The sequence below is a fragment of the Sylvia atricapilla genome, chromosome Z, assembly GCF_009819655.1.
Source record: "Sylvia atricapilla isolate bSylAtr1 chromosome Z, bSylAtr1.pri, whole genome shotgun sequence".
NCBI classification, from domain to species: domain Eukaryota; kingdom Metazoa; phylum Chordata; class Aves; order Passeriformes; family Sylviidae; genus Sylvia; species Sylvia atricapilla.
In genome coordinates this window covers 70,613,626-70,625,612 of record NC_089174.1, presented here as the reverse complement: position 1 = coordinate 70,625,612, position 11,987 = coordinate 70,613,626, and the positions used below count along the sequence as shown (strand labels likewise).

The 11,987-nt window shown below is 43.6% G+C and overlaps 1 protein-coding gene across 2 annotated transcripts in view; it reads left to right on the top strand.

Moving 5' to 3' along the window:
- Positions 1–4,412: 4,412 nt before the first annotated feature.
- The window catches only part of NUP155 (nucleoporin 155), a 29,548-nt gene continuing 21,973 nt past the window's right edge, over positions 4,413–11,987 (top strand). For both annotated transcript variants that reach the window (XM_066339883.1, XM_066339884.1), the window contains exons 1-12: positions 4,413–4,638; positions 5,653–5,790; positions 6,111–6,207; positions 7,278–7,348; positions 8,093–8,185; positions 8,974–9,140; positions 9,579–9,684; positions 10,285–10,358; positions 10,664–10,755; positions 10,884–10,981; positions 11,066–11,218; positions 11,489–11,589. In XM_066339883.1, the coding sequence (XP_066195980.1) occupies positions 4,503–4,638; positions 5,653–5,790; positions 6,111–6,207; positions 7,278–7,348; positions 8,093–8,185; positions 8,974–9,140; positions 9,579–9,684; positions 10,285–10,358; positions 10,664–10,755; positions 10,884–10,981; positions 11,066–11,218; positions 11,489–11,589 (1,326 nt within the window). In that variant the 5' untranslated portion in view covers positions 4,413–4,502. The remainder of the gene's footprint in view (positions 4,639–5,652; positions 5,791–6,110; positions 6,208–7,277; positions 7,349–8,092; positions 8,186–8,973; positions 9,141–9,578; positions 9,685–10,284; positions 10,359–10,663; positions 10,756–10,883; positions 10,982–11,065; positions 11,219–11,488; positions 11,590–11,987) is intronic.

Genomic DNA, 11,987 nt, shown 5'->3' with positions numbered 1-11,987 from the left:
GAAGAGAAAGAAGCCAAAAGTGAGGCAACAGTGTCCTCATCTATGTAGACTGTCACAGAGGAGGAAGGAACCAAAAGTGCCGTCAGTATCTCCACACAAACCGTCACTGAACTGGAACAGCCTAAACCAGTAGCAGTTGCCACCACTCAGAAGAAGAAATCAAAGAGCAAATCAGTCCGCGTAGCGACTGACGAGAATGGAGCAGGACCTTCGCACTCAGCTGAAGAGACAGAGACAGAGATCATCACTCGCTCTCTATCTCTGGGTGAACTGTGTGACCTGCAAAGGGAATTCACCCGCCAGACCAACGAGTCCATCCTCACCTGGCTGTTCCACATCTGGGACGCTGCAGCCAATGACACCATTCTGGATGGAACTGAGGCCAGGCAACTGGGATCACTGTCTCAGGATGTGGTCATTGACCAGGGAATTGGAAAAACCCAAGAAACTCTCAGCCTCTGGCAGCGACTGTTAACAAGTGTGAAAGACAGATACCTTTGTAAAAGACCTCCTAGTGCACCAAGGAAAATGGAACACAATAGAACAAGGTATCCAATGCCTAAGGGAATTGGCTGTGCTGGAGATCATTTTTGCAGAAGACGAGAGAATTCCTAAGAGCCCAGATGATGTCCAGTGCCCATCATGGGTGTGGTTGAGATTTGCACAGCTTGGACCAGAGATGTACTCATGTTACCTGACAACACTGCAATGGGGAGAAGGTGAGGTCAAGGTGGGTGTCCTGGCTAATAAACTAAGGATTTACGAGGACACTGTCACCGCCCAGGTTCATGCCCATGTCTTGTCTGTGGAAACAAGACTGGCTGAGCAAGTCAGGAACTTAATTGAAGAAGGCCATCAGAAACTGAAAAAAGAACTTAAGGAAGAAATTTACAATATCTCACCAGAGCCGACGAGAGTCTCTGAGATTAGGAGCAGGCGTCCCCCAGCCAGGGAGAGAGGATAAACACCCCGAGGTAACCTTTGTTCTTTTCTTCGGGAGCATGGAGAAGATATGAAGAAGTGGGATGGAAAACCCACCTCCTCTTTAGCAGCCTGGGTACGTGAACTGAAAAGAGAAACACCTACCACAAAAAGCTCATCTAGAATCAATGTTGCTCCGGTCTCTCGTGCGCAGAACTCCAGACGGTACAGGAATGATGATATGACTGATCCTCTTGAAGGGACCTCAGCAACACATTTACAGGAAGAACAATGTATGTGATGACCAGGAATAGAGGGGCCCTGCCTCTAGCCAGGAAGAGGAAAGAAACCATCAGATCTACTGGAGTGTGTGGATCCGATGGCCTGGCACATCTGACCCAGAAATATACGGCATTGGTTGACACTGGGGCCCAATGTACCATGATGCCATCAAGGTATGTAGGAACAGAACCCATTTCTATTACAAGAGTAACAGGAGAGTCCCAGGAACTGACTGTATTAGAGGCTGAAGTGAGTTTAACTGGGAACGAGTGGCAGAAACACCCCATCACAACTGGCCCAGAGGCCCCATGCATCCTCGGCATAGACTATCTCAGGAATGGATATTTCAAAGATCCAAAAGGATATCGTTGGGCTTTTGGGATAGCCGCAGTAGTGAAAGAAGACATCAGACAGTTGAATACCTTGCCTGGTCTCTCAGATGACCCCTCTGCTGTGGGACTGCTGAAAGTTGAAAAACAAGTACCAATTGCCACAGCAACAGTACACCGTTGGCGAAACTGCACTGACAAAGACTCTGTGATTCCCATACATGAGATGATCCGTAAACTGGAAAGCCAAGGGGTAGTCAGTAAGGCCCGTTCACCTTTCAACAGCCCAATTTGGCCGGTGCGTAAGTCCAGTGGAGAATGGAGACGGACGGTGAATTACCGTGGTCTGAATGAAGTCACGCCGCCACCCCTGAGCACTGCTGTGCCAGACATGTTAGAGCTTCAGTATGGGCTGGAGTCCAAAGCAGCAAAGTGGTATGCAACCATTGATATCGCCAACGCCTTCTTCTCCATTCCTTTGGCAGCTGAGTGCAGACCTCAGTTTGCTTTCACCTGGAGGGGCGTGTAATACACCTGGAACCGACTGCCCCAGGGGTGGAAACACAGCCCCACCATCTGCCATGCACTGATCCAATCTGCACTGGAAAAGGGTGAGGCTCCAGAGCATCTGCAGTACATTGATGACGCTGTCATATGGGGGAACACACCAGAGGAGGTCTTCAAGAAAGGAGAGAAGATTATCCAAATTCTGCTGAAAGCTGGTTTTGCCATTAAAAGAAGCAAGGTTAAGGGACCAGCTCAAGAAATCCTGTTCCTGGGAGTCAAATGGCAATTTGGTCGTTGCCAAATCCCCACAGAGATAATCAAAAGATCACTGCCATGTCCGCACCTACCAACAAAAAGGGAACACAAGCTTTCCTAAGCACCATAGGCTTTTGGAGGATGCATATTCCTGAGTACAGTCAGATTGTGAACCCTCTCTACTTGGTGAGCCACAAGAAGAATGATTTCCACTGGGGCCTGAACAGCAGCAAGCTTTTGTTCGGACCAAGCAAGAGATTGCTCATGCAGTAGCCCTGGGCCCAGTCAGGATGGGACCAGATATGAGGAATGTGCTTTACTCCGCAGCTGGGAACAATGGTTTGTCTTGGAGCCTTTGGCAGAAAGTGCCTGAGGAGACTCGAGGCCGACCATTGGGATTCTGGAGCCGAAGTTACAGAGGCTCCGAGGCCAACTACACTCCCACAGAGAAGGAGATCTTGGCCGCCTATGAAGGAGTTCAAGCTGCCTCAGAAGTGATTGGCACTGAAATACAGCTGCTTTTGGCACCCCGACTGCCAGTGCTGGGGTAGATGTTTAAGGGAAAAGTTCCTTCCACACATCATGCCACCGATACCACATGGAGCAAATGGATTGCCCTCTACACAGTGCGCCCGCACTGGAAACCCAAATCGCCCTGGGATTCTGGAAGTTATAACAAACTGGCTGCATCTGTCTTTCTAAAGCAAGCAAAGCAAACAACAACTCTGGCATTAACAACAGCACAGAACCCGGTACCCAGTCACAGCCCCCTGAGCGCTGGCGCTTTCCCCTTTGGTGCAGTTCCGGTCACCGCCGGCGGGGCGCTGGTGGCTCCCGGCGGGCGGGGCACGGGCAGTGATTCCCCCGCGCCTGCAGGGGGGCTGTGGGGCGGGCTCGGGGAGCGCGGTGATGGCGGCCCAGCCAAAACAGGAAAGGATGGAAGAGGCTTTGCTTTACCAACCCCCTGGGGCAGCCGATCCCAGCAGGTGCCCCAGCAGGACTCTTGAGAGCCGTGAGCTAGGATGGCAGCATGTCTTGGCAGGCAGGGTCTGTGGGGCTACAGCACAGCGAAAGCTTAGAGCAGTGCCTAAGAAGCAGTGGGGGTGGGCCAGTGGCCGCTTGGCTCTGAGCAGGGCAGGGAAAGGTATGCTCAGGATCCTGGGCACCCGAACAGATGCTGTCATCAGGGCCCAGCCAGAGCTACTGTGCTTGCAGAGCAGGCAGGTGGCCAAGGAGCTGCCCAGAGTGATTCACAGGACAGGAACCTCTTCCCACTGGTCTCCCTGGGGTCACCCTGTGCCTTTGAGGAGCTGCTGAGCAGATCACGCCTGTGCCTCAGGCAGTTCTGAGGACGCCTAGGTGCTGCACGCCCCCCCAGCCAGCCTGTTCAAGCAGATCACAGGATGGGTCCGGTTGGAAAGACCACTGTGGGTCATCTTGCCCAGCCTTCCTCGTGCTTAAGCAGGATCATCCCAGAGCACATGGCACAGGATTCTGTCCAAACAAATGGGATATCTCCAGAGAGGGAGACGCCACAGCCTCTCTGGGCAATCTGTTCCAGTGCTTGATCACTGCACATTAAAGAAGTTCTCCCTCATGTTCAGGTGGAACTTCCTGTAGATGACTTTTTGCTCATTGCCTCTTCCCCTCTTGCTTCAAAACCACCGAGCAGAACCTGGTTCATGCTCCTGGCACCCCTTCCCCCCCTTCAGAATGTAAGCACATTGATGAGGTCTCCTCTTAGTCGGCTCTTCCACTCGTCCTCTCCGGCAGCGATCACTTCCCCCTTCCCTTCCCTTCCCTTCCCTTCCCTTCCCTTCCCTTCCCTTCCCTTCCCTTCCCTTCCCTCCCCTCCCTTCCCTTCCCTTCCCTTCCCTTCCCTTCCCTTCCCTTCCCTTCCCTCCCCTCCCCTCCCCTCCCCTCCCCTCCCCTCCCCTCCCCCTCCCCTCCCCTCCCCTCCCCTTCCCTTCCCTTCCCTTCCCTTCCCTTCCCTTCCCTTCCCTTCCCTTCCCTTCCCTTCCCTTCCATCCCCTCCCCTCCACTCCCCTCCCCTCCCCTTCCCTTCCGCTCCTGCGTTTCCCGCCGCCGGAAGTGGCCCGGCGCGCGAGGGCTGCCGGGATTGGGCGGGCGGTGGAGCGGCGCGAGAGTGCGGCCGCGCCATCGCCGTGTCGCCTCTGTCCTTCTGTCGCTGGTGTCGTCTCCGTCGCGATGCCAGCCGCCACGAGCCCGGCCGGGCCCGCTGCGCAGGAGGCTCTGGAGATCGCTGGTCGCATTATCGACCGGCAGATCCAGGATGACCGCTGCTACCCGGACCTGTCGGAGCTGCTGGCGGTGCCGGCGCCGGGTGAGCGAGGAGCGCCCGCTCGGGGTCCTCTGTGGCCCTGGGCCCCGCCGCGGAGCGGCCTCGACGGGCGCGGCCTGCCCGGACACGCGTGCGGGCTGTGGGCTCTGCTCGGGGGCTGGGGCCGGGCGTAAAGGAAACGTCTCGGTCGCGGGGTAGGGGCCGTGCCGTGTCCGCTTCAGTGCGCGGGTGGGACTTGTGGATGTGAGCACTGCAGGAGGGCAGGAGGGCTGGGCTTCAGGCCCCTTATAAAAGATGATGTAAAAGTCCCTATTTTTCCGCTCTTCCAGTTAGGAAGTCCCGTGCAGAATGCTCTTACGGTAGCCATGTGCCCACCACCATGCCTAAGTTACAACCAGCCTAGAAAGCTGTCTTAAGCTTTTTTGACTTTTTTTTTGTCTGCTGCTTTGTGTCACACTTATGACGTAAAGTGTACTTCGTCGCACAAAATTTTGTTTTGTTCTCCTTAACACATGGAGACGGCATTTCCTTCTCCGTTAGTGCCGACCTGACAAAGTAGGCTCTGAAGAGGCATTCTAGTTCTGTATGTCCAGAGGTGGCTGAATGCAAACAGAGACTATCTGCGTTCTGTTGTTCAGTGATGTGCATGGCCACAGTGTAACTGCTCTGGCAGCGTCGTGGATACGCAGCACATAAAACAGTGAATATATGCAGGTATTTTTAAGTCAGTACTGGGAGTACAGATAGCCTTTCTGGGTGAAGGAATAAGCTTCTGGCTTGTTCATATGAATGTCTGGCCATACAATGGAAAAAGAACTGCAGGGTATCACTCTAAAATGGTATCACACAAAAAGAGTTGGCTGGGGTCCAGGTGAGTTATTATAAGAGTTTATTTGTTTGCAAATCTGTTTGCTCTTATCTCACCTGAGACTTAAACTAAATATTTATGGTTTTGCTCTTACAGAAACCTTTGTCCACATGTGTCTTATGGATAGTGATACTTACATGTTTAAAGTCTCTGCAGCATCAAGGCTTTTTCCGTTGTTTTTCTTGCAGGTAGCCCAACTGTGTCTGGTATGTCAGATATGGATTATCCTTTACAAGGACCAGGTTTGCTGTCAATACCCAATCTTCCGGAAATCAGTTCAGTTCGTCGAGTCCCACTTCCACCAGAGCTAGTGGAGCAGTTTGGACGTATCCTTATGTAAACAAATGTCTTAGACTGTGTAAGAAGTAATATTAAAAATGTCTTTCCTCCATATTTTTCTTCCCCAATCTTTTTGTCAGACTCCCAGCAAAAAACTTTAATGTTGTTTGGGTTCTCTTAGTAATAGTCTAAGTGATAGCAGGGTGCATTTGTGTAGAGTTGTTGGTGGAATTGGTTTCTAAACAAGGAATTTTGAAGTGTGCAGTTTGTGTAGTACTGTATATTAATGATTTTTTTAGATGCTCTGAAGAGGATTTTGCTGTTGCTACCCAAAATGCATTTAATCCTTACATCAGCAGTGCTTCAGATATGCAGTGCAATTGTATGATGGGAGTATTTCCAGAGATCAGCAGGGCTTGGCTGACCATTGATAGCGACATCTTTTTGTGGAACTATGAAGATGGGTATGTAGAAGATGCATTCGTGATGCTATTTTATTGGTATTATACCACAGGTTAACAACTGCAGCGGTGGGAGATTGTCTGCTGGAAGCATAGAGGTGTGCTGTTGAGTTAGACTGATCTTAATTCCTTTTAGATTTTACTAAAACTTTTGAAGAGTAAGTATTTTAAGGATATGTGAGATATATTAGTATTGCTGCCAAATCATTTACAGGTGAGAGAAAGGAAAATGTATTTGCTTTAGGCCAGACATATCTAATATCTAAAGTTACTGCTCCTCTTATTCAAAGGCTTTGCTTGTGTTGAAAAGGTAGATTAAAAAATCCTTTAATTGCTTAATTTTTTAAGTATTAGTAAGTACTGAGATGCACTGAGCAGTCATTCCCACAATGGTGATAGGTGTTAGTATCTTGAAGTATTTTGTTTGAAGCTCTACATCCTTGTTTATTTTATGGACGTGTAAAGCTGAAAATAAATTCATTACGTTTTGATATGGCATTTATAAGTTTATAGTTTGCTTGTTTGCTTCTTTATTTGCCCACATGGTGTAGTAAGAATTTGTGTAGTAAGAATTGCTTTGTACATAATGTTGGATTTCCTAAAAAAAGCAAAGCTCAGATTAGCTGCTATCTATACATTTCCATTGTGTCAGAGAGTATGAAATACATTCCCCAAAGACAAGAGTTCTGTGTGATGTTAGGGATAGATAGTGAGAAAAAAGTTGGGACATTTTGTATGAAGTTATTTTCATGGGGGAAAAATTCCATGTAATTTCCTTCTCTTCATGTTAATCAGTATTGCGGATGCTGCATTATGTAATTCAGAGTAGACTGTATGAATTAACAAAATCCAAAAATATAAAATACTGCAGTTGAACTTTTGGTTTGAAACTCAACTATAGGAGCATCAAGCAACTCAAATGACTCAAACTCACTGAAAGTGAAAGATGTAGATAGTTTCAGAGTATTGCAGAAGTATTAATAATTTTTAAATATACATTGATTTTATTTACTTTGTTACTATGTGATGTTATATGACCAATACAATGTAGTTTTTTGTTTATTTATTGACAGAGGAGATCTGGCTTATTTTGATGGCCTCAGTGAAACTATTCTTGCAGTAGGCCTTGTAAAACCGAAGGCAGGTAAGGAATATTATGACAGATTAGTAAGTACTTAACTTTCTGGTTTTTGTTTGTTTGTTTGTTTATATATATATTTTTGTATGTTATACTAATAATAAAATATAAAGTGATAAAAACACCAAAATACATTTTTGAGTTTTATATATGTGTAGATATTAACACACATGTGTTTAAGGCATGCATGTGGCACCTGGTGCTATGGTTTAGTTGACATGGTGGTATTCAGTCTCAAGGTTGGGTTCAGTGGTCCTAGAGATCTTTTCCAGCCTCAATGATTCTATGATGTGTGAAAATTTGTGGTTTGTCTATGCGTATATATGTACACATAGAATATATGGGTTTGTTTTGATTTTAGGATCATTTTAAAATGAATTATGAGCCAAAAATAATGTACAGTTTAACAATTATTTATACTAATAAGCTTGCATTTTTTGCCACATCATGCTTTAACATTTATACTGTTTATAAATTTGCATATTCAAGTGATAATTTCCATGAGATTCTGGTTTCTAGCCGTCCCAGTTATTTCAGTATCTACTGCTAAGATAACATTAAAGTCAAAGTTGAATAGGCAAGTGAGTTGAGTTTAAAAGAAGCGTGTTGGTAAGAGAAAATGTAATTTTAAAGATCCTGGATTTGGTGAGGTGGACATCAAGCTGCTGGCTGATTCTCCTTTCTAATTTCAGAATTCCACAGATCATTAAGCTTAACATAGTTCAAACTAAAATTTTCTTTCTTATTTAGGAATCTTCCAGCCTCATGTACGACACTTACTTGTTCTGGCTACTCCTGTGGATATTGTGATTTTAGGGCTTCATTGTTCTAATATACAGTCAGGTAATTCTCTCTTCTCCCCTTATTCCCAGTTGTTTATTAACATAAGCAGTGTGTTAATTCCTATGTGAATTTACACATGGCAGTTTTATTAGTAATCATTCAAAAAATTTTAAAAAACCCCCTTGTGCCAAGTCTTTGCTAGTTTTTAAATCTTTAAATCATGTTACAAGCAGGAAAGATAATTTTTGTGGTGTGTGCACTTGCTGCATCGTGGACTTCATGAGAAGCATTGAGTTTTATTACTCTGCTATTTAATGTAAAAGAGCTTTTGAAGCAGGTGTTCCTGTTAATTAAACAGCATGTTGTAGTGGGCGAGAAGAGAAGTCAGGAGCATGAACTGTGAAACTGGTGAATAGAGCTCATTAACTTTCTTGGCATTTGTATTTCAACCACAAAAATTTGAGAACCTGATAACATGTTTTATGCCATGTATACTAAGAGAAAAAAATCGTTTGATGACAGTAAGAGAACTATACTACTTTTTGATTTCATAATAATATGTTGATGTGAAAGAGAAAACAGGTAGAAACTTGTGTTTTGGAGTTGGTGTGATTTAGAGAAGAGTCTATAGAAATTATAAACACTGCATTTCCTTTCTTGGAAACCTACATAGAATGGATTTGTTACTCTGCAGTTCACATTGGACAAAGGCTGTTCCAGAATATACTCAATAACTATGAAATTTGCTGTTATTTTTTTCTGGTTTCTGGAATGTTTCTTATCCCAGACCTTTATTATTTATTAACACAGCTTAAGCACTAAAGAGGATTTATGCTTGTTTACTGAAGGTACTGGATCTCTCAATGACAGCATGTCTGGAGGAATGCAGCTGCTACCAGATCCTCTCTATTCACTCCCTACTGACAACACTTACATCCTGGCAATCACATCCACTGATAACGGGAGGATCTTTCTGGCAGGAAAAGATGGCTGCTTATATGAAGTAGCATACCAGGTGACTGTGGGTTTTACACGCAGGCTTTTTTCATTGTTTCACTGTTGCGGGATCTCAGCACTCGGAGTTGTAAAACACGTCAAATTTGCTGTCTCTTTTCTTCTATAATTGTGTTGCATGTCTGGATGCAACACCTTAGGGTAGATACATTTTCTCTGAAGAAGTAGTATTCATGTGGAGAATAGCAGTGCAGTTTTGGTCAACTTTAAAATTTCAAATTGCAACATCTGCACCCTCTTCTTAAGGCAGAATTTTCCTTTTAATAGTTGCTGTTTTCCTTCAATTGAAGAATGTATACTTGTTCAGTTAAATCAATAGTTTGTGGTTTGATCTTTACTTGTTTTCATGCTTGTCCTTTGAATGACTTTTTTAATATTACTCCTAGTTAGGTTTTTGTTTTGCTTTTTCTTTCAATGCTGTATTTGTTTTAAATTGTAGGCTGAAGCAGGCTGGTTTAGCCAGCGCTGTAGAAAAATTAATCATTCGAAGAGTGCGCTGTCTTTCCTTATTCCTTCATTGCTACAGTTCACATTCTCAGAGGATGGTAAGTATTGATGTTCAAGTTCTTGTTAGCCAATAATTTATTGTAACCTTCTAAAACATTACTACCAAGAAGTCAGTCTGAGTGTTTTGCTTATTCAGAGCATTTAGTTATTGTCAGTGATACTTGCAGTGGTTGATTATTGTGAAAGAATTGCACAAGTTGAGACAGATTGTGTGTTTAGTTCAGGATATAGATATCAAAGCCTGAAAAAATTGACATTTCTGACTAAAGTTAGTGATCTGTAGCACAATTTAAATGTGTTTAGTGGCATCACCATGAATGTGGAAGAAGTGTATAAGTGAATAATCTTACTGTCTTTCATTACTTAGTGAAAAATTATTTTGAAATTACGGGTTTTTTCTCTGGGAGTTTTTTGTTGTTGTAATTACAGGTTGTTTCTCTGGGACTTTTTTTTTATTGTTTGTTTACTAGAAGTTGTATTAGTTGATTGCTGGTTTTAATCACTTACAGTAGCAGTCCTGTATGAAAGTGCAGTTTTTGTGAACTCACAATTCATTACTTTATAGATATTCTGTCCTGAACTAGTTTTCCCAAGTCCAGTGTTGATTTGCAGGTTCTCCCTTTTTTCTGCCTCTCCAGATCCTGTAGTTCAAATCGCCATTGACAACTCTCGAAATATCTTGTACACCCGCTCAGAAAAAGGAGTCTTACAAGTATGTGACTTCTTGGGACTCTTTGGTCTGTTAATAATACGTGTAATAGTGTACAGGTACCTTTGTAAGTTTACCTCAGTACCTGAGAATTCTCTGTAGCTATGTCAGGCCCTTACCCTTGTTTATCTTTTTGTAGCAGTTTGTGTGCTGAAGACTTGAAATACTTCTTTCCTGAGGAAAGAGTAGCCTCAATTCTATGGAGGCATGAGTATGAAATAAAATGCTGCTTGAGTTCCTTGTTGATAACTGAGACTGAATTTTTTTATTTCATTCATAAATCACTAAGATGTGTTATTGAATTTCAGGTTTATGATTTGGGGCAAGATGGTCAAGGAATGACCAGGGTTACTTCCCTTTCACAAAATGCAATAGTTTCTGCTGCAGGGAGCATTGCCAGGTATGTTCATGACAGTTATACTGTAAGAGGCTTCCTTTAAGACACATAGCTTCATGGTACAATTTTGAAGAATTTGCCTGTTTCTTTGGATTAAAAGTGTATCGGGGTTTTTTTGTTTTATTTTTCAGAACAATTGATCGTTCTGTATTTAAGCCTATTATTCAAATAGCAGTGATTGAAAATTCTGAATCCATAGACTGTCAACTACTAGCAATCACACATGCAGGTAAAAAAGCAATGCTAATTCCATTCTACTTAAACTGATGAATGGTATCTGCACAGTTTGTGACCTTTTTTATCTTTTGTCCAGGTGTCCGACTATATTTTAGTACGTCACAATTTAAACATCCAACAGCTCGTCCTTCCATGTTAACCTTGGTCCATGTCCGTTTGCCACCTGGATTTTCAGCTTCTTCAAATGTGGAGAAGCCTGCAAAGGTTCACAGAGCTCTTTATAGCAAAGGTAAGTGGTAGAATATGGCTCAGATGAGATTATTTTTTGTGTGACAATCACTATTACTTTGATCCCTGTAAACGTCTGTTTTACTTTTTAGATGGCAAATGGTGTTAAAAGTGACCTTTTGAGGTAGCATATGACATACAAATCCAGGAAATATTTTTTGCTGTTCAGATTATATGATAATAACTTAAAGATTGAGTTCTGCTAATTTAGGAATAAATTAATGCATGATGATTGCTCCTAGTATGGACTTACTATTGCTATTCTTGGTAGGGGTCCTGTTGATGGCAGCTTCAGAAAATGAAGATAATGATATCCTGTGGTGTGTCAATCATGATTCTTTCCCTTTTCAAAAGCCAATGATGGAAACACAGGTATAAAGCAAACTTCTGAATGATTTTGATGAGATCTAGGTATTATGTTTTCTTTCTTAATAACGGATGTCTGAATAATACTGTCTGCAAGAAATAAGTAGGTCACAGAAAACTTAATGTGGAGTTCGGTAACTCTCACAAAGCTGAATGAGTCTCTCTTATTAGGGTTCCCTAGTTCAAACATACTTTTTTAGCTTGAGGCAAGCAGTATGTCAAAAGCAATTGCTGTAACTTCTAATATTTGACTTCCAATTAATATATTTAAGAATATTGTTGTCTATAGCAATACTGCATATTGTGCACAAGCACAGAAGAACATGGTCTTCAGTCCATGATGGTGTTAATCAGTATAAGATTTGATAAAGGTTGTTTAAAATGCTAGAAACTTAGGGATTCCT